The sequence below is a fragment of the Hippocampus guttulatus genome, chromosome 22, assembly GCF_054856545.1.
Source record: "Hippocampus guttulatus isolate MCC_2025c chromosome 22, RoL_Hgut_1.0, whole genome shotgun sequence".
NCBI classification, from domain to species: domain Eukaryota; kingdom Metazoa; phylum Chordata; class Actinopteri; order Syngnathiformes; family Syngnathidae; genus Hippocampus; species Hippocampus guttulatus.
The window spans coordinates 7163938-7191074 of NC_141282.1; the positions used below are offsets into that span (position 1 = coordinate 7163938).

A 27137-nucleotide genomic window follows, 5' to 3' on the forward strand; every position below is an offset into this window, starting at 1 on the left:
GAATAAATGATCATTCTTCAATCGTATTTATGTAATCGCAATTAACCCTTTACACTGGTCATCAGCAAACTTGTCAGAAATGGCTTTGCGTGTCCCTACAAGTACTTTTGATGCTGGTTTAAACTTTTTTTTTTAGTTGCTGAACCTAACCCTTAATTCATAAATACTATTACTAGGAAAACCTGAATTGCTAGAGAAAAAAAAACATGAGGGCAGAGTCGAAATTTGTGCAAAAAATATCTAGAAAGGTTTACTTGTATCTCTGATCAAAAAAAAATGTAAACACCTGTTATTACAATAAAACTTCTAAAAAGATTATGTATAAGCAACTAATTTACTATTCATTTACAGTGAATCAATTGTCTGAGATAAACTTCTACAAATAAATACATTTTATATCACCAGTTGAAAAGAAGGCAAAACAAATATGACCTGTAACAAAACGACAGGACGTGGGTTGTGCATCTCTCGAATAAAAGACATTTCCATACATATCGATACACGGGGTTGTTGAAACCAACAAAGTAGTCCACGTTAGTCGCTCAGCTCTTCCTCATCACTAAAGTATGCGCTCTTTTTGATCCGTAGTTTCCTGGAGTCTGACGAAGAAGAAGCATGGGCGCCGTCCTCTTGGGACACGACCACCTTTTTTCTTTGCTTCTCCTCTTCGTCAATACGCGCTTGCTGGAAGGAGACAGAAGAAACAAGCCATTTTTTTTCACCCCACTACAATGGCTGGATGAGTAAATCTGTTACCTTGAAGGATTGTTTCTAAAATTAGAAGTCAAGACAGTCATGACTAAACCTACGAAAGGTAGCGCTACATTACTTGGTATGTTAACCATATGATAATTCAGTTCCAATAACCAGTGATGTTCATCACATCATGTTTAATCTACATATGTTTATCATAGATATTAAAGACTCCTTCTGAATCGCTCCCTTTTCCCAGCGCAGTTGAGTAAGTGGTTTTCTTATTTTGCTAAGTTGTTTTGATTCCAAGTGACATCTAAAAAAACAACCCAACAACCTGAAAAGCTATGGCTTGACTGAGACTGTCGAGTGCTGGGTCCTCTCCTTCTTCCTCGCTTTCCAGTTCTTCTTCTTCACTATGAAGGAAATAAAAGGCTGTAAGCATTAAAAGGTGAGGCAACCTATTTCCGGCAAATGTCTTGTTACTTACACATGTTCTAGTTGCTGAGCTTTTTTCTTCTTTTTCTTTTCCTTCTTCTTTGGCGGCTCTCGCTCTCCCAGCATATTTTTGGGGCATGCATAGCTCATGTGACCTGTATCCTGGAATATTTTAGAACAACACTAAACAGCTGTAAAACGACCCAAATGTACAACACCCAAAGCCATCACGATTGCACTGACCCCACATTCGTAACACCTGCTCTTGTCTGTGTAGTTGCGCCTCCTGATAAACTCGGTCGCTCGGCCGTTGTCGATTGCAATACTGGCTTTTACAGTTCTACCGAACAACTGGAAGACAAGTGCACATGTAAGTCACGTGCATTCACAATAACAAAAACATTTGCAAAGTCGTTACCCACCTGCTTGTTGTTCACTGCTCTTGCACAGTTATGAGCTGAATCTCTGTCCAAGAAAAGAACGAATGCTACCCCTTTGCTTTTGTGAGTGTCTTTATCTTTCACTATTGTAACCCTGAGAAATAGAAAGCCACCACGGATGGGGGTTTCGTGTTAAATAAAGTGAACGGATATGTAAAGCTGCAATCGAGACGAGTGACATACTCACTTAACCACTTTTCCATATTTGGTGAACAGCTGAAATTGTTACAAGCCCTTTGTTATTTGTATGTTTTTGCAAAAGAGGCAGGTGAAATAACATGTTTAACATTTTCATACGGATTGTATGTGGAAAATCGTACGGATGCTCAATTACCTTGTGGAGGTCGTTGTTGGTGAGCGAGAATGGCAGGTTCGACACATATACAGTGCTTTTGCTCGGTGCTAATCCCCCACTCATGTTTTTTATTTTTAATTTACACGAAACTGAAAGAAAAATGCACAAATCATAAAGATAGTAACGTGGGTTCAGTTTGACAGGCACGCCATATAAAACACAAATTACAGCTCTCCAAGTCAGAATCACTTACCAACACAGATCAATTTAATTTTGGGGAAAAAAATATTCAAATGGGTCTAAATGTTGTCCAAATGTCTCGTATTCCCCGGATCCGGGCGAGTGGAGAAATGCTACTCTACGTCGCTGACTGATGACGTCAACACGTGTACAATAAACTACGCGCTGTTCGAATGGTAGCGTTCGGAAAGGCTAAAGTGAGTACTGTATAATTAATCGATATCCAAGCCGGTTTGTAATTACTCAAATGTCGTCCAGTATCTGGGACATGCCATTATTTGGTTATGGTTCATTTTATTGGGCGGTAATAATGATTTAACTGTAAATAAAACGACGCGCATTTCGTCACCGTATTAACAGGCTACCGTTAGCTAATTAGCAATGCTAGTGCGAGTCTGCCTAAAAATACTTGAAAAAGATGAAACGTCGTGTTTTTGTCTTTTCTTTCTTGAATTATTGGCACGTTGCTGCTAAGGCGGTGTAGTGGAATCAGTTTAGTAGCTACAGCCACGTTTAGGTCAAGGCTTTTCGACCTGCATTAATTTGTTTGCCTGCAACTGGACATTGTTTTTGCTGTACTGTGTTGCATTTGAATGGCTAATACCCGTTGAGTGAACGTATTTTTTTTAAATTGTAACTTTCCTCAGGTTTTATTGAAAGACTTCACCCCAAAACGGCCCGGAGAGCCCCTTCATCAGAGAGTGAGTTGGTCAAATAAAAAATGCATACAACATATGCATGCCTTTGTTCCATTGATTATTTTCTTTTTTCATAAAGATGTTGGGAGACGTTACATGCTGACAAATTGGGTGTAATCTTTTTTTTTTTTCTGTGGCATAGTGACTTACAGGAGGGAGAGGAGTGTACGAGAGGTGTATGAAGAGCGTTTTATGTCCGACAGGCCGGGGAGAGTATGTTTCTACCTGATTATCACGTCTTCTATAAGCACATTGTTGTCAGGCCTCACCTCTTAATATTCACCCTCCTGTACAGGGTCAATACTCTCGAGGAGGCGAGCGGCGAGGCCACTTTGGCAGGCCTGATGGTTATGAATATGAAGGAGGCCCTCGCTTTTTCCCAAATGGAGGAGGCCCACGTAATTACCACGGAGAAGATCAACGGGGCTACCACGGGGATGTCGGTCATTTCCCCTCAGAACGCAGAGGCGGTCCTCCATCAAGAAGGGTGAAAGCGTAGATAACATACAAGTCATATTGCATGCAAATATGAAGTTGAAAAGCTGAATGATTGCTTCTTTTTTTTTTTTTTTTGTCTTTTGAGCAGGAGGATTATTCTTACCGAGGACCCAGGGAGGAGCAACACACAGGACGGCCTATGGACTACAAGTAAACTACACATTGCAGTTATAATGGACTCTATACATGCAGCATTTGGCGTGAGGTGGCCTCTTAATTTCTGGTTGGCGGGTATATGCATAGTAATTTTTTTACGCTACGCTTGAGCAAAAAGCCCAACCATTAGCTATTTGTGTAAGTGATATTGTGTAACTATTTTGGGTGAAATGTAATTGGGTTTTTTTTCTTATTCTCTCAGCAGTCGTGCACCACCTCGGAACCAAGGCATGTACCCAGCGCCTCGATCGCTGCCAGAAAGTGGGGCAGATACGCTCGTGCAAGCCATCCTTAACCTGGACCGAGGGTATGAATAAAAAAAAAAGCTTTTGGTATTTCAATGGCTCATCTCTTTGTTGGATATACTGAATCTTTTTGGGCCTGGGGTAATATTTGCGTGCAAACCTTGAAATGTAGTGTGAATGTACCGCATGTTCATCAAGCGGATGCTAGATGGCAGTGTTGTACCTTGACAACAGTCTTTTCCCAATGAAGTCTCTAAACCACCTTTCTTGTCGACTTGTGATGTTTTAGAGATGAAAGGCAGGACTACCGGAGGAAGGCCCCTCCGTTCCCGCCCCCCAAGGACCGCTCCCCCCACAGCCGCTCGGGTTCCAGCGTGAGCAGCAGGAGCTACTCGCCGGATCGCAGCAAAAGCCTTCCGTTTCCCTCGCAGCAAGGCAAGGGTAGGTCAGCTTGTTGATCCCGAATTGCTTTTGATGCACCGCTCAGCCTTTTTCTTTAGCCAGGTTGGGCAAAAGTCTGATACTTGGATGGGATTTGTGGGCGCAGTCAAAACATAGCACAAAAACATTCACGTCCAAGTCACGCACATTTTCTCCCTAATACGCCACTCAGTAACCCCAAAAATAAAAGTCTACATTTTTTTTTTGCCCTTCGACCAATTTCTGACAATCTGGCTCACTGGATTTGCAGGTGAGGACGGTCCAAATGGGCACAGTGGTTTGAATGAGCACCTCTGGGGGGCGCTCTTTCCTCACAGTGAACATAAGCCTTACAGGCCTGTCCATGAGACTTGAAAACAAGCATATTGTCTAGAAAATGCAGTCATACTCGGTGTCAAAACATTCGTATATATATCATACATCTGATGGATAAACCTGAAGTGAAAGCCGCCACCACACCGACGTTCTTCATGCGTGTTGCTTGGCAAGAAAGCCGTGCGTGGAGCGAAGTCGCGTCCGCTTGGAGAAAATCGCTTGAGGGTTGACGGATTTGCAGTGCAAACTGCTTGCTTAATTGTCCTGGAAGTCGTCGTCCTGCTGCATTCTAGTTTACCCTTCCTCCTTGAATCCTCATCCTCCTTTTTTTTTTCTTCATGTGTCCTTTTGTTGCTTTCCTCAATCTTTGCTTTGTCATTTGTTTTCCTCAGAAAAGATCCCAGGTCTGTCAAGAGAAGGTTCCCCGAGCAGTGCCACCTCAAACAAGGTGAGCTCACGGTGATTAAAAAAAACAACACACAAGAGTGATAGAAAACTGCATGTGGGCCATTTAAAATTCGGTCTTTTGAACCCCTTGAAGTATTTTAATGGCTTTTAAAATGGGCCCGTGCTTTTGTTTACCTGCCGTGTAAGCAGACGTCAGTCATGTGGACTTGTAGCGATGGCGGGAGAGGAGGGCTCGAGCATCATCCAGAGTCTTAAGTCGTGTTTTATTCTGATTAGAATTTTTTTTATTTATTTAACAACAATACTGCTCTTTACTGCCGCATATATTGACCGAAGCGGCTTTGTAAATAATAGTTTTGCTGCTATATCCTCCATTTCCATCGCCGCAGCTGCAGGTTAAGTCGAGGCAGATGTGACGAGCCGCACCGGTCCGGCCACCCAGAAGTGAGACGGCTCAAGGCGTTCGCCCAAGACGTCGTTTTTATCAGGGGATCTTTCTTCGCCACAAAGCAGAGAGAGCGCCTCCCCTATGGAGCACAACTCGTCCGCTATTTAAACTCGTGGGGCGGAGGGGCTCCCAACTTGCTGTGTTTGGTAGCCCCTTAGCGCTAGCACCTTCAATCTAGAGCCTGTCCATTCAATCTAGAGCCTGTCCATTCAACTTCAGATGACGGATGCTTGGTGCGTTCCGCGCAAGCTGTTTTGTCAGTTGCTGACCGGCGTCCGAGTGCTCCACCTTTCCGGCGCACTGCCACTGATTTGCAGCGTTTGATGTTGGGCCCGCTGCATTGTTGCCTTGTGTCATGGGGGTGGCCACCAACCCATAACCTTTGCCAAGATTAAAGGGCCCGTGCTGTGCCCCCTGTAAAGGCTGCACTAATGGCCCCCCAGCCGCGGCCTGCTGTAGAGAGTCAACAAACAAGGATTTCTGGAGCCGTCTCCAGACTGACCTCGCCGCCCCAAAACAGTTTGACTCTCGCTGCGACTGAATTTATATGAATCGACTTGAACGGCAGTTCAGTCTGTGAGGACATAGTGGAGAGTTCCACTGAGGCTGAAATATGAAATTGGGGCAAGTTGTTGCAGCGAGTCTGCTCCCCTGCTAAATCACAGTCATTTGGCGCAAAACCCTCCGAGAACATTGAAAAGCACACCATTTTCCGAAAAATCACATTAAAGTCTGCCCCAGTTTTAAAATATTCCCGTTTGGACCTACTCTGGCCTTTCATGTTGGGTGGCGTCCAGTCACTTAAATTGAATGATTCACACAGGGATATTAGCCCCAAACTGCCATTGTTTTCCTTTCTTTTTTTTTTTTTAAATGGTGCTCTGAGTTAGCTTGTCAGGAAATGTTTGCTCACCCTGTAAGCCTACCCGAAAATTAAATGTCGCTTGAAATGACATTCCCGCCTCTCCCTTTTTAGGAGGAGAGCAATGCGGGCGAAGCCGAAAAAGAGGAGCCGCCGCCGGCCGCTGTCGCGGAGGAGAGTCACAAGATCACCGCGGACGACTTCAAGGAGAAGCGATCGCTGGCAATCGCAGCTAAAGCCCGAGAGATTGAAAAGGTACACCCCTTTTATTGTGTTGGGTGATAGAGAACAAAGAATTTAGACATTCCCATACATAAATTACTTTTATAGTTTCCGATTTGTTGAGGGAAGGAAATACAAATAAGGGAATGTCATTGATGCCATCATTTTGTCATAGATTTATTTGAATAGTGTAATCGGTCATTTTGTATATCAATATCGATAGAGGCAATTATTTTGAATTCTTTTCACCATTTTTTAAAATGAAACGCACTATGTATCAAATGGGTAAAAGAGACAAAAATACACGCGTTATTCCAACTATCTAGTAGTACAACTACTGTTCAAGGAATGTACACTGTTGTAATGTACTTGACAATTAGGGCTCGTCCCAATAATCGGCCAAGATGAGCCATTTTTAAATGTGCCCCCTGTCCCTAGAAAGCAGCAGACCCCCGCCCATTATTTTTGTGATACACATTAACATATTAGACCAAGATGGCATTCTAACAGGGTTGGTAAAAACAAGGTAAGTCACACAAAATGTCTTCTGACACACGGTTGGGAGTAATTGCTGTCGATAAATGAAGGGATTTTTTTCTGTCTTTGAGAGTATCGGTGCGTTGAGCGCCATGGTTTCCCAAGCAAGCGTCTTAACGTTTCTAAATAAGCCCAATTAAAACTCCAAATCACTCCAGGGGCCACTTGTACTGTTTCCTGGCGTTCAGGGTTTAAAGGATCCCCAACAAGATGCTTAATTTCCCAGGATGTTTCAATGAGCGCTTGTAAATTTTGCGAGGAAATTATGACAACAAATGCTCGTTCTGCCAAACGACCGCCATGAGCGGTTGAAACTTTTTACATCTTGCCCACCGTTTTTTTTTTTTCTGGAACCGCTTAACTCATGTCCACCAACCAACATGTAAAAGTGGACCAGGGCGTAGCCTTGTGCATCCAATAAATAGAGGTCAGTGGAGTGAAAACCACCCTCAGGGTGGCGGTTGCAGCCTCCCTGGCTCATCTAATGAGGGCCTTTCCTGCAAGCGGGAATGCTACCGCTGCTTTACTGGGATCATTAAACCCGAAGCAGCTCTGCCTCGAAGCGTACAGTGCGCGCTCGCATCGCAAAGAGCCTGCCGGCGCTTGTAACGGGCTCGCTGACGCTGCAGATTCAGGCCTGTTTTATAGTCGCTCTTCTCTCGAGCCCGTCTGTGCGGGTGTGTGTAACCGCGAGTTTTTATGCTCATTTTGGGAACTAATTATCAGCGTGTGCGTGGTGCTCACCTTTTTACTTTTAAAAAGTAGACCGCTTTCCCAGACGTAGAGGTTAAAAAAAAAAAAAAAAAAAGGGTAATGGACCACGTTTGTTAATTCCAGCCCGGTAAAGGGTTCAAGTCGAGCCATTTTAACATTTCATAGTTCCCAAAAGTCTGAGTGAGTTGCTTTCTTGTGACGGATGGCCGTGTGCCAAAGACGCAAAGTAGACGAACCAAGCTGCCGCAAAATTGGCAAGATATTGTCGCTGTCGTAGCGCCCCCCGCACCCCCACCTATGAAACATTTCGATTCGTGGTTTGGTCGCTCACTTTACGTGTTTGTTTGTTTGGCTTTCTGCATCCAACATGGTCTCGCCATCTTGAGGGAGGGCCCGTTGCTCCTGCAAAAGCGCAAAAGAACAGATCGGAAACTGACTTTTCTCTCATCACGCCGACATTGTGCCGGGCCGTGTGCCACTGTGTGTGTGTGTGTGTGTTTACGGAGCTCGCTAAAATTGCTCCTCTGAAATTCAAACCTGAGCTGTTTCTCGTTGTCCTGGGTTGACTTTGGCTGCAGTACAAACTAGCTGGTTCTCGTGAGCGACGGGGCTTGAAAGGCAATAAACTCGATCGCCTTTTACTCTTCGCATTCCAGGCTGTGGCACAAAGGGTATTTCATTTAGTTTGTTGAGGAATCTAAATATATTTGACAACTCCGCCAAAGTACAGGCATTTCAGGCTCTTTTGTTTGGGCTTCAAAGGTGGCAGCGCTTGACTGAGGCCCCCCATTTGGTTGCTTTTTTTTTCCCGCTTGCTGGCTGTCCCAAACCGGGCAGGCAGGCAGGCAGCCAGGCACACGTTGACCGCTCACGTGCGCCTCTGCTCCAGTTTAACGGCCTGCCTGCAATCACCATAGTTTTTGCAAAGGAGTTTGGGGTGTGGGGGTTCAACTTTGATCGCCCCACCCAGAGTTAATCACGATTCTTTTCCTTCCTGTTTGGATAAGAGGGGAAGTCGTTTGGATGGGAGGGGAAGTCATTTATAATCCAGGAAGTATATTCCGAGCACATTGTTTCAGAGACGGTTACAATTTTAATTTTTCCTCTCGCTCCATTAAAGTGTTTTGTTCATGTACTTGATTGGATATTTCCTGAGATGCGCTAATTCGGTCATTCACGTCACAGCGGGGCACCGACTCCCAATTAGTTGAAAATGACCAAAGGAAGCGAGTGTTTGTTTGGCATCGATACAATTTCCTGCAACGATTTGCGTCGTCTGGACCAATCGGCGGCTTTTGATTTGATTGAGGCGGCGCCAACGGACGTAGTTTGGATGTCCCCGCAGGACCGTAAACAACTCCAAGCGGCGGCTTTGTCGGAACGGGCAGACGTGTTGTTTCATTAGAAGAGTAAAGAGCCACCGCGACGTGCTGGATGTTGTCTTCCCTTCCCAAGTCCTTGCTCCTCTCACTCCTCCTGAGCTGCAAGTCCTTTTATTGCTTCGTCCCCTGCCATCGGCGATTTAAGCTGCCTTTATGGAACTTGAGAAGATGCGTAAACCCCCCCCCCACCCCAGTTGACACCGGCATTTTCAACCAAGGACAATTAAAACGAATTGCGTTCACACCACAAGGACAGCGCAGGGGGAAAGCTCCTTTTCTCAACTCAAGACGGCATCATTAATTCATCGTCAGCCTGATTTGTAAACAGTCATGTGATGGATGTACCACTGAAAACCAAGCATTTTTTTTCTTTTGTTGTTGTTTTTTTTTGTTTTTTGTTTTTTTGTTGGTTTTTTTTTTTTGCCCTGTCCACTCTCAGGTGTACCGCCAGGACTGTGAAACCTTCGGTACGGTGGTGAAGATGCTGGTTGCTAAAGATCCCGATCTGGAGAAGCAGCTCCAAGTGCCCCTCAGGGAGAACCTCGGGGAGATCCGCGAACGTTGTCTGGAGGACCTCAAACACTTCATCAACGAACTGGATGAGGCAATCCGGCAGCCGGAAGTCCCCACTTGTGACTTGACCACCCCTTCCGCAAGCTTGAGTAGCCAAAAACTTTCAAAGACTGGGAGCAATCACAGCTCGACTTTCTGAAAAATGACTCTGACGTAACGTTGCAGGACTCAACGTCTGACCACGGCGGATAACTTGGATTGTGACTCACTGGACACATGTTGGATTTCTGGATTTCACACAATTTTACAGCACGGGGGTGGAGGTTCATCAGTGTTAGTTTGGGAAAGAAAAAAAATCATTTCTACCTTTCTAGTGTTCTCTGTTCAAAGTTTGTTGAAATCTACTGGTGCTGAGTCACCAAGGTTACGGTGTTGCGTCGCTGACCTTTTCAGTGAGCAGAATGAAAACATTTTCCAAATAAAAATACTTGTTGTTTTTTTTGGTTTGCTTTTTGTATTTAAATTATTTATTGTGCTTTACACATACATGTACTCATTTGGTTTATAAGCCATTAAATATAAACAAAAAAGTTTCCTTTTTACATGTAAAAAGTCTGCAATTAAAGCAGGAAATTTGCCAGTGGCCAAAAATCCACTTTTTTTTCTGCCGCTTTGCAAAAATATTTTATTACAAGCATCTTTACAATCTTCGGTATAATAACTGGTTATGACACAAGTGTAGTGAATATTTGGGCTCACTCGAGACATTACATAGTGTGCTAAATGTTTGAAATAGACATTTTTTGATCGCACTTAACTGGAGAACGCAGTTTATGAAACGGCACCTTCTTGGTTCCTTGGAAAACACTAACGGCTGGCAATTTTTCACTTTAATTCCACTTCCAAAGCATTCATTTAAACCACCATAAAATAAAATAAAAAATACCAGTATTAAAATCATATTTACAGTACTTTTTTTTTTTGCAACGTAACATTAAATAATTGTTTAGTCTCTTATTCTACTTTTATCATCCGTCTGTGTGTAGAATTTCCCTGTTGACTGTACACGTAGCTGCAAAGCTTAGGAACCCCCCCCCCCCCTTTGAAAAAACAATTTTCACTCTAACTGTGCTGGGCCACATTGCATTACATAACAACTCCCTGTCAAATGAATTTACACTTTTGAGCTCATTTACAGTTTCCTTTGTCAACCAAGACTCGTTCCTTCCAAGTTCCATCGATCGTCGCCTAATTGCAACTCACCATATATCTCAAGTTCTTCAACTCCTGTACAAAACCTTTTGGGTTTAAAAAAACAAAAATACTTTATGCGGGTCATAGTGTCAATGCAGACTGAGCTTTAGGAGATAATGCAGTTTTTGGAGCGGCGGCTCTTCCTGCGACCGGTCTTTGAGCCATGACTTTGGGACGAGAGGGCAATAACCCTTGGGTAATCCTCGGCATAGTAGCGCCCGGCGGGTCGGGGCTGGGGGATCGGCTGGCCCAGGAAGTATCCCTCCTGCTCAGAGTCCGAAGATGATGAAGAGCAAGTGGAGCACCACTCGTCCTCATCTTTATAGTGAGCCATAAAATGCTCAATCCGACGGTCTCCCTGGGTTGGCCCCTGAATCAAATATTCAGACCGGCTTTGAGAGTACGCCAGTGGTTGACTTGGAGACCTTTGTCGGGTGCCGGCAAGATGATGTCGGTGATGTCGAAATGGTCTCTGCGCCTTTTCCGACGGCACCATGTTGAGGGCAATGTCTGAATGGGTTTTGCGGCTCCTGTGGTGCCTACCGTGGTGGGGATTCTGTCTGTTGCGCCCGTGGTGACTGGACGGACGGGTTCTTTCCCAGCCCGCCTCGTCGTGGGCATAAGCCCTCCGCTGTGGCCTCTCACTCATAGGGTGCTTTCGAATATTGACCTCAAAGCCATCATTATATCCGTTGTCCACAGTGTCATCTGTGAACTTGACCATCTGAGGAGGCCTGGACTGTGACTTGGTCCTCCTCAGAGCTGGCGCGTGGACAAACGCAGAAGGTGGTGCTTCTGAATGGGGGTACAAAGACAGAAGTCCTCCCCTGGTCGCTAGGTCTCCCTCTTGTGCCGTCTCCTGGCCGCCTTTCACCAAGTTAAGGTTGAGAGAGGAGTTACTGTGGTGAAGGTGAGAAGAATTGTAGGTCCCCATGTTGCTCATTTTCTCACAGCCATCTCCCGCCAAAGGTTCCTGCGTTGCATGGAGGGAGTAGACCATAGGCCTATCCCTGCCATCTCCGTCAACAGATGCACCTAAGGAAGCAGAAAATGTATATTCCACACCTTTCTCTGGCCAATGAAGCATCATGGAACCAAACGAAATCATCCTCCTTACCTGTGATGTTTGACAGTGCCAGCGAGTCCATGGAGTCTCCCACACCCTGCCCCGCCTTCCTCAGCTCATCTGCAATACACTCCAGTGTATCTTGGTACCACTGCCTGTTCTCTTGCCACAGGGAATGCTTACCTGCGCTGCACTGGTCCTGATCTTGGTCCAAGTCTAACTCTTGGATCTTTCTGGCACTGGCAGGCCCTGGGTGACTTCCATAGGCCGAATCTCCCAGCCCATCTTGAGACTGGGCCCAGTACATTTCGGGAAGATGCTTCTTGCTCATGAGGCCGGGGCTCAGGCTATTGGCTCTGGATTGATTGGAAGTTTGGCTCTGGGTGGGGCTGGTGGGGGTTGGTGAAGATGCGGTGATCCCGAGGCTTTCTGGCTTTAGCCAAGGGTCGGAGACACTTATCAAATGATTTCTGTCTTGACCGGGAGTGGAAGATTTTAGGGATGGCTGCTGAATCTGGTGCAACATTCCTTGGTCCCCGAACTTGAGCAAGAGCTGAGTCATGTAGTCCTCGTGCTGGGCCCATTCCTCTGGGTCCTCTTCTCCCCCAGCATCCTGCTCTTCACGATCCCTCCAGTACCTTTCCTCATCCAGGCCGAGATGAGAAAGCTTCTTCCCAATGACATCGATATCCCCGTCCACTTCGCCCTCGACCAGCTTGTACTCTCTCACGGAGACGACGGTGGAGGGGTTTAAGACTTGCGACTGCCTCCACTGTTCGGCGGGCCTGCTGCTCTTCCCCATGCGCACACTGCGCCGGGATTCGCGTGAGCGAGCAGACTGAAAGGCGGAGTCCGAAGAATCTGAGGCGTGGATGTCCTCTCCTTGGCTGCAGGCCTTTGAACAGTAGATGCGCCCTTGTTTCGGCAGGAAGGGACAGCCCAGCAAGGACGTCTTACACTGAGCGCAACAGAAGCACTCGTTCGTGGCATGCCAGTGTCCTCCTTCGTAGGTCATTTGAGCATGGTCCACTCCTATACGGCAGTCGGAGGGAAAGACACATTTGTGAATAAGGAGAGGAGCGTGGGGTTCGCAACCCCCAAATGTTTGACTTACCAATATTTTCACCGCAGGCCTCGCAGTACTCTGCATACAGCGACTCGAAACATCCACAGCAGTAGGGCCGTCCGTCTTTCATGATGTAGCGTTGCCCCCCTAACATTGTCCCGCACTCAAAGCAGGCAAAGTGCTTCATGTGCCAATGACGGCCTTCCGCCTCCGTGCACTCATCTGCGAAAATAATCTGAGGGAGAAAGGCACGCGAACCGTTGGTGCGATGAACCTCAACATAAGAGCACTCGACTCCGTCGCTGCTACCGACCTCATCGCAAGAGGAGCATCTCGGTTTCATAATTTCCGCATGGTGTCTCCCACAGAGGATTTTGCCATTTTGGTAGAAATAGATCAAATCCACAAGCAGCTCCTGACACGTAGCGCACACAAAGCATGCTGGGTGCCAGCAGGGGCTCGGTCCAGCCCTCGAAGCAAAGATTGCCATCTCGCCTCCGTTGATGCCACCTCCACACTGCCAAACATATACAAATGAAGCATGAGACTCGTATTCTAGGCATCTTGTTAATGCACCGGCTCTGCCGATAATCTACTGCTAACTATGTTGAAATTGTCGTGTAATATGTTTATTTATTATTTTTTTAAATAGACATGTTTATCCCTGTTAAGACACAAAACCAGAAAAGCCAGTGACCTTATCCAATCAAAACAGGTCCCCGAAAAACAAAAATGAATTTAACCTGCTTGCAAAGCCATTGAATCTATTAAAGCAAACCACAGATTGTGTTTCATGTCTTTCAGAGTAGCTGCCCGTTCCTTTTTTTCATTCCGGATTAGCTGTTCTTGTATCTGATAACCGATTGAAGTCAGCGTTGTCTTTCACTTTGTCTCGCTTTACGATCAAAGCCATAAATGCAATAATGCGGGTGGGCCCCCGTGAGTTTGAGCAGAGCCCGCTGTCCTTGGTCTCGAGACGCCATAGCTCATATGACTCTGCAGAGATCGTCGCGTGTGTCCGAGTGCCCCATCGCAAGTCTTTATTTAACCCATGAGAGCGAGGGGACGCCAACCGACAGCGATAGCGTAGCCCGCGCAGCTGTTTGCTATTATTCTGAATGGACAGGCGGGGGGGCCTTGGCTCATGTGTGTCCCTGAGAATGACGGAAACTGGAGCCTCATAATTTGTCCGTGAGCATGTGTGCATTCATAGGTATGAAGTATCCGCAACCGCGGTTGGATGACGTGGCTTTGCGTGGATGAGAATGTGTCCCAGTGAATATGTGACACGGTGGCATTCCCACTATGGATTAGCGCATGTCAGCATGTGTTGCTAGCTAGCAACATACGATGTGTTTGTTCGCATCTATGTTTGAGGCGCTAACCCAAAGTAACATAGCCAGCATAGCCAAGCAGAGGATGTGCTTTGCTCGCTGGTGACGGCTTTAATTTGTTTAATTCAAGTGGCCGTCGAAAGGTTTCCGTAAGTTTAAGGAGCGTCTTGAGAACCATCGGCTCATTGAAACAACAGATGCTTTTCGGCATTGTTGTGTTGGTTGATATTTCACGGCCAAGGGCCAGAAGCATGCCGCAGGCTGTAGTTAAATCAAGCCGAGGTTTTCTGTTGTCATGGCTTTGTTTGTTATTTTGTTTGTTTGGCTGGCAGGATTTCACAAGAAGTACTTGGAGGTTTTGCCCTCAGAACCTTTTGTGACGTGTCACATTTTTGTTCAGTGTGAGTGAATGAGTCATGAATGTGAACACTGACCTTTTGACTTTTACAGCAGTCAATAGCAATTTGTGAGTTAACCGACAAATTTGGCTGGCTTATTTATGAATGTATTGTCGAGCCTCGCCTGCACTGTCCTGCCTGACGTTCTAGTTTGGCAAAAATCAAAGTCAATTATATGTAATTACAAACCGCATACCTTGAGCGATTTTGGAAGAAATTGAATTTCAGTTTTGATGTAGAAACCTGCACTCGGGCTCACACTTTTGGGCAGGAAATTGTTCGACGCCCTCTAGGGGAACCGACTTCAACGCTCGGCTGGAGCATGAGCTCTCCCGCCGCTTCCTCCAAATAATGAGTGGCGCGTTTATTAAAGAATTCCAAACCATTGCGTCAGCCAATGAGACCAGCTTAAGATATAAATAGCGCACCAGTTGGTTTTCGTCAGTCCAAACGGCCTGATGGCTATGTGAGCTCTATGTGACCTCTCGGCACGCGTGCGCGCGGTAACGGCAACCGCGCGCTACTTACATTCTCGCATCGTGTGTGTTGCAAAGCTCGAGGCAGGATCTTGGGCGTTCCCCTCCCGAGCGCTTCTCTCTTCCGCTGGGCGCTGAACATGTGAAGCTCCTTGTTCTCCTCTTCGGTTAGGGCCTGGCAATAACGAACCTAATGGAGACAGAGCAGTTTCTTAGCCGGCGAAAAAAAAGAAAATAACTTTGAGGCGGCGTATCACTGTCTGGAAAAGTGGGTTTATTTGAACTTCCTCCGCTCGGCTCTTTCTCCATGTTTGGAAACGGTGCAGATTCTCCGATAAAAGAGCACAGCTTGTCCTTACAACAGGCTGGGCGCACTTTCTCCCTCCCTAACCACAGTAACGCGAGGAATTCCTTCTCTTGAAACGTCAACAAACATTATAAAACCTCCCCATGAAACACCGTGTATGTTGACGAGACTTATTGTGTATCCGCCGGGTGTTTATCTAGAGACCGCCTCAGCCAGCCCTCGCGTGGGTTGATAAAGCTCCCCGACGTATCTCCCGACGTAAACTCTTATCAGCGCAGATGTGAAGGGAGGGCAGCGTAAAGCGCTTTGACAGACGAGGGAATGTGGCTATTGTCCCGTTTGTGTTAGTTCAGGCTTTCCTCGGCTGTTGCCGTTTTCTTGCCAGCCGGATCCCCAACTTTCTCCGTCGCCGTGATCAGATGTTGCTTTGAAATTGAAGGACGCTTTCGGGTCTGACAAACAGCTGGCTGTGCTAGAAACTTCGGGTTCGGCGCTAGATTATTTTCATTGAGTTTGAATCGGTAGATCAATGAAACAAACGGTGCGAACGAGAGGATACCTCATTGTCGTGAGGCGGCAGCTGGTAGAGGAGCTGTCTGATCCGGTGTTTCTCACCGCAGCTGTTGACGTACGGCACTTTGTCCTCCGGCAGACAGGAAAAATACATCTGGACCTGCGGTTGAAGACCAACACAGAAACTTCATAGGATTGATCAGCTATCATTTGGCGCGCCACGTCGCACTTCGATGAGGGCACAAATCAAATTTTATTGTTGTTTACCAACAACCTACACCGTCGTCATATGCCGCTCGTAAACTTTGAGACGCTACCTGTTCGGGTCTAAGTCCCGGTGGCACCCACGCGTACTCCTCCAGCGCGCAGCCGGAGTCGTCATCCGAGGTGGAGCTCCTCTGGAAGCTCACGGGCACCTTGCCCTTGTTCCCCCCGGGAAGAGGCTCCATATCCGGGCCTCGATGCGATGGACGCTCACTGCGCTCCGGGTTCATCAAGCGCGGCCGCTGTCGAGAGAAAAAAAGCAAAGAAAAAAATCTAGATATATATTCTAATAATAATTTTTAAAAAACTGTCATATATATTTTTTGGTCGTCACCCCATTCGTCTCACGAGTCCTTTCATGCTTGACGGGAAATCAAAACATAGCACTTAAGAGGCTCTCCAGATGATGTGTCATGGAAAACTGCAACCCAGCTTTTCCATTAGCACTAGAAAAGGCTTTCATTCCAGCGCTGTGCCCTCCGTGTCTGAAACTGACGACAGTTGAGGGCATTCTGATGCACGAGAGCTGGCTTTGTACACTTGTTTCAATCTGCTCTCGGCCTGCTTGGACAACAGATGTTGCCAGCCAGTGATCATCTGTTGCCTTGCAGGTTGCGTCAAAGAACAACGTACTGTATGTAAGCCGAGCATGGCCTGCTTTAAATACGCATCCGGCCGGGAACCGAGCATTGCCTCGGTGGAGCAGGAAAAATTAATCTGGGGGAAGAAGCTTGACTGGGCTTTTCCAAAGAGCCTTTCGAGCACATGCAAGACTTGACGTGCTCGCCGTCTCCTGCGTTCAGCAGCGTTCAGTGCGGCGTTTCTGTCCCCAGGGACTGTCGGGGAAAAAAAGTGAGGCGATTTGCTCAGTCGCTTTGACATGCAGACCTTGTTTGGGGGCGAAACAGATGCTTGCCATTATCACCCCAGAGCTTATGTAGGTGTGATGTTTTACATGCATGAGGGCGGCGCTATCTGGGCCGTTAGGGTCTCGATGGCCTCTACAGACAAAACAATGGCGCGCCAGACGGGTCGAACTGTCGGACCGAGTGTCCTTGTCCGCAGCCTCATTTGGAATTTGCAACGGAACGGAACTCCGCTTGCGTCCATTGCAAACGTCGCTCACCCTTCAGGCTTTGGCGCAAACGAGGATTAGCATTTTCTCCCATTAGCATACAGTTCCATCAAAGAAAGCCCAGGGCCTCAAAACACAACATTAGCACGTCAAACGCGGCTGAAGACCAAACCGAAGCTTCTCCTTGGGGGACAAAGGAGCATCTGAGTCTCGCTTTGTTCTTCTTGGCCTAATCTGTCAAGTTTTATGGTCGGATAGATAATGATATCACACTGGGAATTCTTTTTTTTTTTCCCTTTTCCCCACCCACTCCACGCTGCGATCTCGCGTAACCTTGTTAGCTCCAGTCAGCAGCACAATTCGATGAGCTAAGTCTTCATTTGATGGCACTCCATCATTCCCTCTTTTGATGTATTTATGCCTGGCTAAAATACTTGAATTGAGCCCAGTGTCCATTTCTTAGTGGACGATTGTATCTTCCAGTGAGCCAGAACGTATTTTATCTGCAATGTCTGAAAGAGAGCCTTGTTCAATGAGGGCAAGCGTACCTTCCTTTGATTTTTTTTTTTTTTTAAACATCAATTGAATCTAAAACCCCCATTAGCTCTCTGTGATAAAATTGCTTTATTTGGACACCAAAACCCCTCGAGGAAGCCATTCCCACACCACTTTCCAACCTCCGGCAACCCAAAAACGTTGCAGATTCCTCGTCCAACCTACACGGTCAACTCATAATACCCCTTGGCACTAACACAATGCTTGTCTTTGTCAAGGGGGGGGGGGGAACACAAATAGAAATTGCCACCCGGTCCTCCTCTTGAAGGCAGGCGGCGTCGGCGGACGTGACAGGGGGGAGGTTTGCTGAGTTCGCGCGTGCTTTGAAAAAAAAAAAAAACATTTTAGGAGTCACAACATCGGGGCCTGTGCAAACACGGGCCAGATGTAGTCGGCTAACGGTTAACTGCGCGCTCCTCCCCCGCTTGACTGACACTTTTAGAAGGGTCTCTCCTTCACCGCTGACGTTGGACCGGGTAGGTCAAAAAGTGAGTCGAAACGCCAGCCCTCAAACAGTCGTGACTACGACGAGAGGTGTCGCTGAGCGACATCTTTTGGCTTTCATTTGATCTCTGGGAACAGCGTTTTGTTTCCCTTCTCTCGATACATTAAGCTGCCTACCGCAACGCACGTGATCAGAGATGTGTCGCGGAAGAGGACGCAAATGCCGATGGCAAAAAAAAAAGCAAATGTTCCACACCAACGGTTGTGGAAAAACATTCAATAGTGGAGTTCAAAGGCCGAGATCATCGCTCTTTTACTGCTGGAGTGTATTATTTCAGGGCCAAATGGGTGTCACGAGGGTGCGCGAGGCACTTGGCGCTCAAACCGAGACAAATCACGTCACGTAAGGCTCCCCGTTGAATTTGCTTCATGCTTGGTCCTTACCTCCAGGAAAAGCATCCTTCTTCCCACCTGATGCCTTCTTCCTCTCAGCCCCACAGCGCTCACTCTACATATGCGCACCGCCAAGGCCGATGCGTCTTGACTCTAATCAGTTCCAGATCTAGCTGGGTCTGGAAACCCCACGCACCTCCCACCCCACCCACCCACTCCCTCCTCTCCTTCAAATGTCTCCCAAAGTTAGGAGGGACCCCTCCTTTTCAGCTGCGGAACACCTCATTGAAGGAACCCGAAATCCTTGAGAAGGAGGTCCAAGAGAGACAATGTCTCTCTCCGGAGTGTCTCAAGATCCCAAGTGTGCCGCGAGTGCATGTGTGGAGGCAGGTCTGACTCGCCCGCCCCTCCCTCATTCCTCCCCTCGCCTGCAAATAGCCTGCCAATGCACTTCAATCAGTGACCCCCCCCCCCCCCCCCCCCCACCCTGACTTGACTGCAAAGGTTTCCTGAGTGTTTGATGACACGTCCAGAGATGACATAGAAACAGGACCAGGCTCCTGATGCAATCGGCACCCCCAAAATGTGCCGCTTTCCGCTTTGAGAGTATGTTACACATACGTTCAGCACATTTGACAATAAAGTTGTATTCAATTCAATTTATTTAGAGCAGGATGGCCTTTTCGCGTCGTCCAGGGCAGTATTTGTGATTTGGAATTCCAACAAATTAGCAGACACTTGGCGACTCCTCGTCATGCTGCGGCAGCTCGCCGGTGACTTATTCGGACAAGGTTGCAACCATCTGTCATGGTAAAAGCCTGAAAAGAAAAGCAGGAGTCGTCTCAAAACGCTCCGGCTTGAAAAATGAGTGGACTCAATTGTCCGATGGGACAAAGATGCCCCTTCTCCCCCGCCCTCGCCCTGGCAACCAGGCTAAGTGACTTAACAGAGGGGACGACGGGGCTGTTTGTCACATGCCAAATTAGCCGCTGCCAAGAAGTAACAGCAGCAGTCGCTAACTCGCTTACGGCGAAGCGCTTTGGCGTCGCGGCTTTCTTTCCTGGCAACGCGTCGAGAAACTAACATGAGTGCTCACAACGGACACCTCGCTCTTAATAGCGATTGTGCTCTCCTCCCGAGTGATCGATCCAAGTGTTCCCACGTGTGCCCTGTGTGAAGAGCACCAATAATCCAAAGGGTGACGACGAGTTGGGCTAAAGCGCAATGGAGCGTGAGTGGCCTCGTCCCACACAATAGGCGCACATCCGTCTTTCAAAGCGGGCCTGGTCTTGTAGTTCTTTTGGGGACGCACACAATGGCAACATTGACCTTGCTGTCTCCTCCGCTTCGTCTTAAGAAGTGGCCAAACGTATTGGAATCGTGTATATGTGCTCGGTGCTTTACATGATGCGGTCGACGAGGTATTGCTGCAAAGCAGCCGCGTCATGCGGCAGTCTTTTGCCCAGTCGTTAGACGCGCGCTGAATGGATTCGACTCCGGTTCAATTCACATCCCCGACACTCACGAGCACAAAGTTAACGAATGGCCAGTTTATGCGATGACCTCTGACCCCGAGCATTTGCCAGTGCAGAGGCATGATGGCTGTGAAACTGGAATGCGGTTATTGCGTCCCCTGGATTCATTTTTATTATTTGGTGTCACCTTTTGGGGGTTTGTTTTTGTTTTTTTGGCAGACAGTAGCGTTTTTGTTTAAAAAAAAAAATAGCCAAAAGATAATACCGAAATAAATACATTTCAAATCAAGCCCCGAAACCTGATATATAAAATGAATCGGCAGAGATGAAAACAAGGGACATTTTCACTCTAAAAGTCGTTCTCACCTGCACTCAATAAGCGCCACGGTGTTACATCCCCCCACGGAAGGACAACAGTGGTTCAATGAGCCCCTTAGAATGTAAATATCACAGGCGGCGGCCCTGCGCTCGCTCTGAACAGAAATCGCGAGTGTGTCTCAACTTGTTGCGGTGTGATCAAAAGCAAGTGATAGAGGCCATCCCTCATGCTAGCGTAGCGCCAAGCACAAAGACAAAGCCCGCCCCCGTTCCAAAAAAAAAAAAGATTTTCTGGTTTCTGAAAGTCAAAATTCAGAAACCCGAATCATTTTTTTACCTAGCGACATAGTCCTTCCGTTGACAAGCCTCGACGTATAACTCACCCAAGGGGGCATGTCTAAATCGGAACGCGCCGCGATTTATGACACAGTTTATCTTAGCAAAGTATAACTGCTGTATCTGTTTCGGATTTTAATAAGCCTTGACCCCCAGGCCTTATTATGCGCAGCTGCGGTCCATCCAGCAGACGTCTCAATTCGCAGCGCCTCACTTTCTGCCGCTTAGCCCAAAGCTCGTCCTCGCTAACGGCTCGGCGGACGTCTTGCCCGTTCAGTGTTAATATTCCTTGACACTCCTAAACTATGGCTGATTTAGGCTACTGGTCGTAAAAGCCATCGCTGAGATTTGCTAACTGCCGCACGGTGTTACTTAAACGCCGTTGGGACAATCGGGGTGTTGGGGGGGGGGGGCAGCCGTAAAAGTGCCGTAAAATGCAGGAAATTGTCAAGTGACTGGCAAGCGACCTTAAGGCGAGGTTGCGAAGTAGCGGCTTTAGTTACCGTCCCGTGTTCCACTTGAACCAATTAGCTGCGCGCGGATTCGGTTTCTTATGTCGACCCTTTGCCACATCTTTGTTGTTTTTTTTTTTCCTTCCCCCACTCTTAGATCAGTTCAAAGAAGGAAAAAAAAAATTCAAAATGACTTCTTCAGACCACACAGAAGCATCTCACCAGTCAACAACTTCCTGTACGCTTCTCCGTCGGTGAATCCTGGCCTCTAAATGATTTCTTTTTTTTTGTTTGTTTTGCAAAAATTAGTCTCCTTGAGAGAGAGAGAGAGAAGGAAAAACCAGACAGGCAAGACGTACCACAGCTGAACCTGCGAGGAAAATTCATACAAGACCCGGCTTGAAGAATGTTGTTGACTCGTGTGGAGAATTATATCACCGGATTGATTTACAGTCGCGTCGCACCCGAGAGCCAAAATAAATTCTGTCAATCAGCGCCTCAGACGTGGAGATGTAAAAGGTCTGTTGAACAAATCATTTAACAACGTCAGGCGAGACGGCTCATCGCTTGACATTCGCCGACCTCCCTCCTGCGCATGCAATCCATCCCGTATCTTGAAAATGGAGACTCCGCAGTACATTGAGGGCGTGTCCACGATGGCGTCATGATGGGATGCTGACAACAGTCAAGCGTCAATAAAAAACAATTTAAGGAAAGGAATAAAAAGTATTTTATTTTCTTGTACTTGTATATACCCCCCCCCCCCCCCCCCTTATCCTTAGATGGCCTCTCTGTTAATTTGAACCGAAGTGATTGTTCCGCCTAAAACCCTCCTCTGGGCTTACTCTCCCGTCTCGCACGGCCGTGGTCTTAGCTCTCTAAACACACTGACGACTAATCTGCAACAGATGGATGAGGCGATGGCGAGAGGAAGCGCTTTGTAGCCTTCGCGAACCAAATGATCGGCTTTCGGGCCATCCCAGTCATTGGATGTGCACCGCCGTTCCCCAAGGGGCTCCTTCGGACACATTTGGACTTCCCGTGCTGCCCATCCACAACCAGATGTGTGAAAGGGCCCCGAAGGGCATTCCGGGAGAGCCTTCCACTCCTTCATACTCTCCAAAACAGCCGATTTACAGTTGTGAAGCCACCCCAAATTTCTGCAACCTATCCAAAAAAAAAAAAAAAAGAGCGTATGGCCGCACGTAAACAAGCCCTCACGTGTCGGGTTTCACTGGCAGCTTAGTGTCTTTTTTTTTTTTTAGGTCAACAGTGTAAACACAACAGGCACTTTTAAGTCCCTCATTAATGCAGAGGGCAATTTGAAGCTCGCTTTCACAAAGGCGGGGAAGGAACAAACGTAGCTTCGAGCACCGTAACCCAGACAACAGTCGCAATGGCTGTTTGTGTCGCTGCGGCCGGGCGCTCGGAAAGTCCCGGGCTTTAATCTGCCGGGCGTTGACGACGTGTCCCCTCTCTTGAAGAATCGCGGCAAAGTCAAGGGCGTTGAGCCGACGAGATCGGGAGGCGTGCTTGAAAGTAGTATTTCCATTTTCTTTTTTTCCCCTCTCCAAAATCGGCTGAGGATTTGTTTCCCCGGGTGAGCAATTTCTGATTGGCTGCAGGCACGAAGCGGTGCGACGCAATGTCAGCATGGTTGTTTAACACAAAAATAATAATAAAGTGACCCCGTGCTTTCTGATTCCAGTCTCTTCCTGACTCCGAGTATCATCAGATTGGACGAAACCATTTCCCCTGTGGATGATTTGAAAAGGATGGTCTGCGGTGGCCACCCGGGTGGAAAAGATCTCATCTTGTTTATGCCTTTTGATATGTACTCATCTTCTTTTTTTTTGGTGGGGGACATGTTTAAAAAAAAAACTCGGAAAATACACAGAGCCAAAATAGAAGACAGATGAGCGTAGCGCGCATGAGCCCAATGTCGTATCTTCTCCGGGTTTGTCGCACTTCGGAGTCCTCGCGCAGCCGGCGCCAAAGCATCGCACGATAGGCTGTTTCGATTGCCGTTGATCACGCGTAGTACAGGCCGCACCGAGCGCGCGGCCAATTTTGCAAACCGTAAATACTGCGAAATGTCACCCTCGCGCCGGCAACGCCGCAGCTTGTTATTTCTGCCGTGGCAACGCGCGCCTGACACCACGCACCCGTCGCCAGGTTGGCCCGTTTTCTGAGCGCGCGGCTCTTCGGCTTGGGGTGAAAACATCACTCCCGTTGGCCCGCGCTGTGTTTTGACTCGGCAGCGACCCGAAAAACCCCCCAAAAGCCGACATTTGTCTTTCCCGTGTCGCTGGGTGGTCACATAATTACGGTCTTGCTGCTCCGACATTTTCAATGAGATACTATCTATACTATTAGACTAACAAGCCTTTTAATTATTATCATCTAATAATCAGCACCTTTTCATGTCTGCCTGGTTGGAGACTGACTGGGGCTGTCTGGGAAGCTTTCTGAGCATGTGTGTGTGTGTGTGTGTGTGTGTATACGAGGGCTTTAATCATCATCAAATAGAGCTGTGTGTACAGGTAATTAAGTTGGTGCCGAAGCGACTCTCAGTCGCAGCTGGGAGTCTTCGCTCTGCGGTCTCCCAATTCGTGTCGGCCATTTTTCTTCAACGTCTGGCCGACTTGCATTCCCCCACAAACTGACCATAATACTCGCCTTGTGCAGCCAGTGCGGCCTGCAGGCTTTGGTGTGTAACCACGAGAGCAAAAAAACCCCTCCAACCCCCCGGTATGCTAACACCTTCGAATTTGTGCGCATCCCCAGAGTGCCCTTTTTGTTGGATGACTGAAAAAGCAAAACGATTGCAACGTTTTAGGACCTTTGCTTTGTTGGATGTATCTCTGCCTGTACAGACTTGAGATACTAAGCCAGACTTTGGGCAAACGGCGAACAAAACTAAACACTAAAGAAAGATAAATACACTTTGTGGGTTAAAAACGACTTTGTGGCTTCGCCTTTTAGCCCAGTAGCTTAATGCTCAAGCTAAATAGCATCTGTGTTGTAGTGCTGTAACTCTTACGTCAGTGGTCCTCAAACACCGGTACCATTTAAAAAAAATATTTGATTGTATTTTTTTTTTGGAGAGGAGCATATATGTTCCGATTGTGAATGTACGTTAGCACCCAGGCAGGAATATAGCATTGTTCTAGCTATAACTAAGCTAGGCAGGGAGTTGGCCAATTTGCATTCAAATCTGTGCACAGCTCCTGTCGGCACATAATAAAACAGGAGTCATTCTGTTGCTTATCCTCTGCAAAGAATGGCCCATATTAGTGCTGCACTGATGAGCTGAAAGGAGTTGAGACGTGAACGGCAAATCCTTCCGTCTTGTCTTATTCTATTTCATTACCTTCTTATTTCTGCAAAGTACAATATGGGGTGGTCTTGATCCTTGTTAAAACTACAACAATTGTCAATGGCCCAACTTAATGGCATTTATATTTCAATGGGGAAAAGATGATGTCAGAGCGCCACTTAAATATTTTCTGTCGATGTGCTTCTGTTTCTCATTATCGACTGTTCGGTTTCGACCAGAGGGATCGCTTCTTGGCAAGCGCGTAGCCGTGTTTTCGAATGCTCGCAATGATTTACACACCCCGGCGCTCGCTTTCATTCCAGCGTGCGGCCGCACAAATACGCCAGTGTGCTCGTGTTGGGCTGAACATAGTCGGGACAGTGTTGCGTGTGTACGTGGAGGTCACACACACACACTCACACCCACGCGCGTATAGACACATATAGCTCACATTGGTGTTTGTGTTTCTGATTAGCTCAATTTGTTTGATCTAATTCCAGTCTGTGCTGTGTGCATGGAAACATCGGAGGGCTTCATCCCGTAAAAAAGCGAGTCAGCCAGCTGCAAAGACACCCGAAAAGTAGTTTCTGATACTCTGTGCTGTTAAAACGCCATCGGCTCAAGCAGTGAAGCCACGAGTCCTCTAAAATGTGCATTTGCAAAATCTCATTTGTGCTTCTCCGTTCCAAATTAAGCTCTGGCTTATAGTCTTACTTTTGTAGTTGAGTGTAACGTGGGTTTTGTTTCCCCCACTTGCCCAGGACAGTGTCCAACAATACCAAAACAATCTCTCGGGCTGGATTTCCTGTTTGGCACTTGAACAACGGCCCAGTAAGGAGAATCTGGGTTGCATATGACAAAACAAAGAACAGTGAAGGATGAGGCCACTTATTGTGGACAGACGAGCGTGAGAAAAACTCGCATCTGACGGGAGTCTGGTCCATATGCTCTCTGCGGTCGACATCATCAACCAAATCCCCAAATCCGTGGCGCAGCAACGGGATGTTTTCGCCCCCAAATTCAAGATTAGGATAAACTCATGAAAAACCAAAAATGATTTAGGAAGTCCATTCGAATCAAAACCATTTTCGACCCAAAGTTGCGTCTCATTTTTTGAAATTGCAAAACGTTCGAGGAGTTGTAATGAGCCAAACGGCCAGCAGGGGGGGATCAATGTAATCACCTGTTTGCCAACTGTTTACACTTTGGCGGAGGAGAATGTATTTTTGTTGTAGCGCTACCTACTGCTTTGGCGGCTTTTTTTTAAAGTACTTGCTATTCATGCATGCTAGGCTTCACTGGCCTCCTGCATCCAAAATGGCTGACCAATTAACCGCAGCTTAACTCCCAACTGGATCCAAACACCCTGCGCGTAGACACAATCTCGCCGGCAGCGCTCATGCGCCACACACAGACGAGGAAACACACACACAGATACATACTCATTAACAAAGGCTTAGCATTGCTTAGTGTCCCCCCCGCCCCCCACTACCCTCCCCCCAACAAAGAGCGGCCCCCCACGGAGGAGGGGAAACACACCTCACCCGTCACCTGATCCTCACCCTTGACTGCCCTGATCCTGAATCGGCAATGAAAACCCTGCCTGGGGTATCAGGTGGGGTAGGCAGATTACCCCCCCCCCCCCCCCACTGCCCACAACCTTCCGCACTATCTGCTCTGTCCCAAATGGATGGATGCATCAAGTGGAATTGGCGGCTCAAAATAAACGCGCCCACTGGGCCGCTTGTTTTCCAGAACTGCCACTAGAGGCCGCAAGCGGCTTCAGCACGCGTTCTGGTGTGCCCCCCCCCCCCCTCACTCGCACTCCGTTGATGACAACTCTCAGAAAGGAGCAGCAACATGACATGTTTCATGGGCCATTGCGACACGATTCCTCATGACAATACCGGCGGGTTTTTCTCTGTCTGTGTGTGTGTGTGTGTGTGTGTGTGTGCGCACGTGCGTGCCACTTGACTTTGTTCTGCGGTTTGTCCACACTGACACGTTTACGGCCGGTCGGAGAGGGTACGGAGAGTGCGCTCGTAAAAGGGGCCGACGAGGAGGGAGAGCCAGTGGGACCACCTGAGTGACACGCAACAGCTGAGTCCACACATCTGGAAAGCAAAACTCTGCCCCGCTCACTGCGTCTTTCGCCCTTTTAAAAATGCCACACTCTCAGCTGTAATTTCACTCCCCCCCCCCCCTCTCTCTCCCAACCACATTTTCTCATTTCCTTCATCTGAATAATTTCAAGCCCCATAAGCTCACCTTCGGCCGCCGCGCGGTTATTTCAGAAAGTCATCAGCGCAATTCCGACACGTACCAGATCGCAAACGTGTGCAAGTCATAACGACATGCCGAAAACTCACCCGAGAAGCGATGGGGGTGGGGGGGGTTCGAAGAATATTCCCTTGCGAAGGCAATTCACTGCGGGGGCATCCGCGCACGAGCCGCTAAAGCCAACTGCTCCTGCCGCCTCATCCCTTGAGTGGAGTCCAAGAGCGAATGGCCAGGAGTGAGCGGTTTGCGCAGCTCTGGCACCAGCGG

The 27137-nt window shown here is 47.6% G+C and overlaps 3 protein-coding genes across 5 annotated transcripts; 1 reads left to right on the forward strand and 2 right to left on the reverse strand.

Annotated features, from left to right (window-relative positions):
• Positions 1 to 224: 224 nt before the first annotated feature.
• zcrb1 (zinc finger CCHC-type and RNA binding motif 1) lies at positions 225 to 2259 on the reverse strand. The gene is made up of 8 exons (XM_086103456.1): positions 2120 to 2259; positions 1906 to 2015; positions 1759 to 1787; positions 1554 to 1665; positions 1375 to 1482; positions 1184 to 1293; positions 1031 to 1109; positions 225 to 684 (listed from the first exon to the last, which is right to left on the reverse strand). The coding sequence occupies exons 2-8, from the start codon at positions 1987 to 1989 to the stop codon at positions 535 to 537; spliced, it is 672 nt and encodes a 223-aa protein (XP_085959582.1). The 5' UTR covers positions 1990 to 2015; positions 2120 to 2259; the 3' UTR covers positions 225 to 534.
• Positions 2232 to 10044, forward strand: pphln1 (periphilin 1). Its single transcript, XM_086103454.1, has 10 exons — positions 2232 to 2303; positions 2754 to 2807; positions 2947 to 3017; positions 3100 to 3291; positions 3391 to 3452; positions 3661 to 3765; positions 3993 to 4144; positions 4852 to 4907; positions 6292 to 6432; positions 9472 to 10044. Coding segments are annotated over exons 2-10 (1053 nt in total). The 5' UTR covers positions 2232 to 2303; positions 2754 to 2806; the 3' UTR covers positions 9745 to 10044.
• prickle1b (prickle homolog 1b) lies at positions 10025 to 27137 on the reverse strand. Of its 3 annotated transcripts, XM_086103449.1 has the most exons (9): positions 18742 to 18887; positions 16277 to 16465; positions 16006 to 16119; positions 15192 to 15329; positions 13245 to 13448; positions 12980 to 13166; positions 12049 to 12897; positions 11917 to 11985; positions 10025 to 11834 (listed from the first exon to the last, which is right to left on the reverse strand). In XM_086103449.1, exons 1-9 carry the CDS (start codon positions 18754 to 18756, stop codon positions 10906 to 10908), a joined length of 2694 nt encoding a protein of 897 aa, XP_085959575.1. In that variant the 5' UTR covers positions 18757 to 18887; the 3' UTR covers positions 10025 to 10905. The 3 variants fall into 3 exon arrangements, with proteins under 3 accessions (XP_085959575.1, XP_085959574.1, XP_085959573.1); XM_086103448.1 differs by lacking the exon at positions 18742 to 18887 and adding an exon at positions 26960 to 27137 and having other exon boundaries at positions 10026 to 11834; positions 11917 to 12897; XM_086103447.1 differs by having other exon boundaries at positions 10026 to 11834; positions 11917 to 12897.

Coding starts and splice junctions, on each gene's coding strand:
- pphln1 (XM_086103454.1), top strand. Junction 3,292..3,390: donor GCGGTCCTCCATCAAGAAGG/GTGAAAGCGTAG, acceptor TCTTTTGAGCAG/GAGGATTATTCTTACCGAGG. Junction 6,433..9,471: donor AAGCCCGAGAGATTGAAAAG/GTACACCCCTTT, acceptor GTCCACTCTCAG/GTGTACCGCCAGGACTGTGA.
- zcrb1 (XM_086103456.1), bottom strand. CDS start 1,989: ATGAGTGGGGGATTAGCACCGAGCAAAAGCACTGTATATGTGTCGAAC. Junction 1,788..1,905: donor CCAACAACGACCTCCACAAG/GTAATTGAGCAT, acceptor TAACAATTTCAG/CTGTTCACCAAATATGGAAA. Junction 1,483..1,553: donor GAGCAGTGAACAACAAGCAG/GTGGGTAACGAC, acceptor CTTGTCTTCCAG/TTGTTCGGTAGAACTGTAAA.
- prickle1b (XM_086103447.1), bottom strand. Junction 15,330..16,005: donor TGCCGCCTCACGACAATGAG/GTATCCTCTCGT, acceptor TGTCTCCATTAG/GTTCGTTATTGCCAGGCCCT. Junction 12,898..12,979: donor GGCCTGCGGTGAAAATATTG/GTAAGTCAAACA, acceptor ACTGCCGTATAG/GAGTGGACCATGCTCAAATG.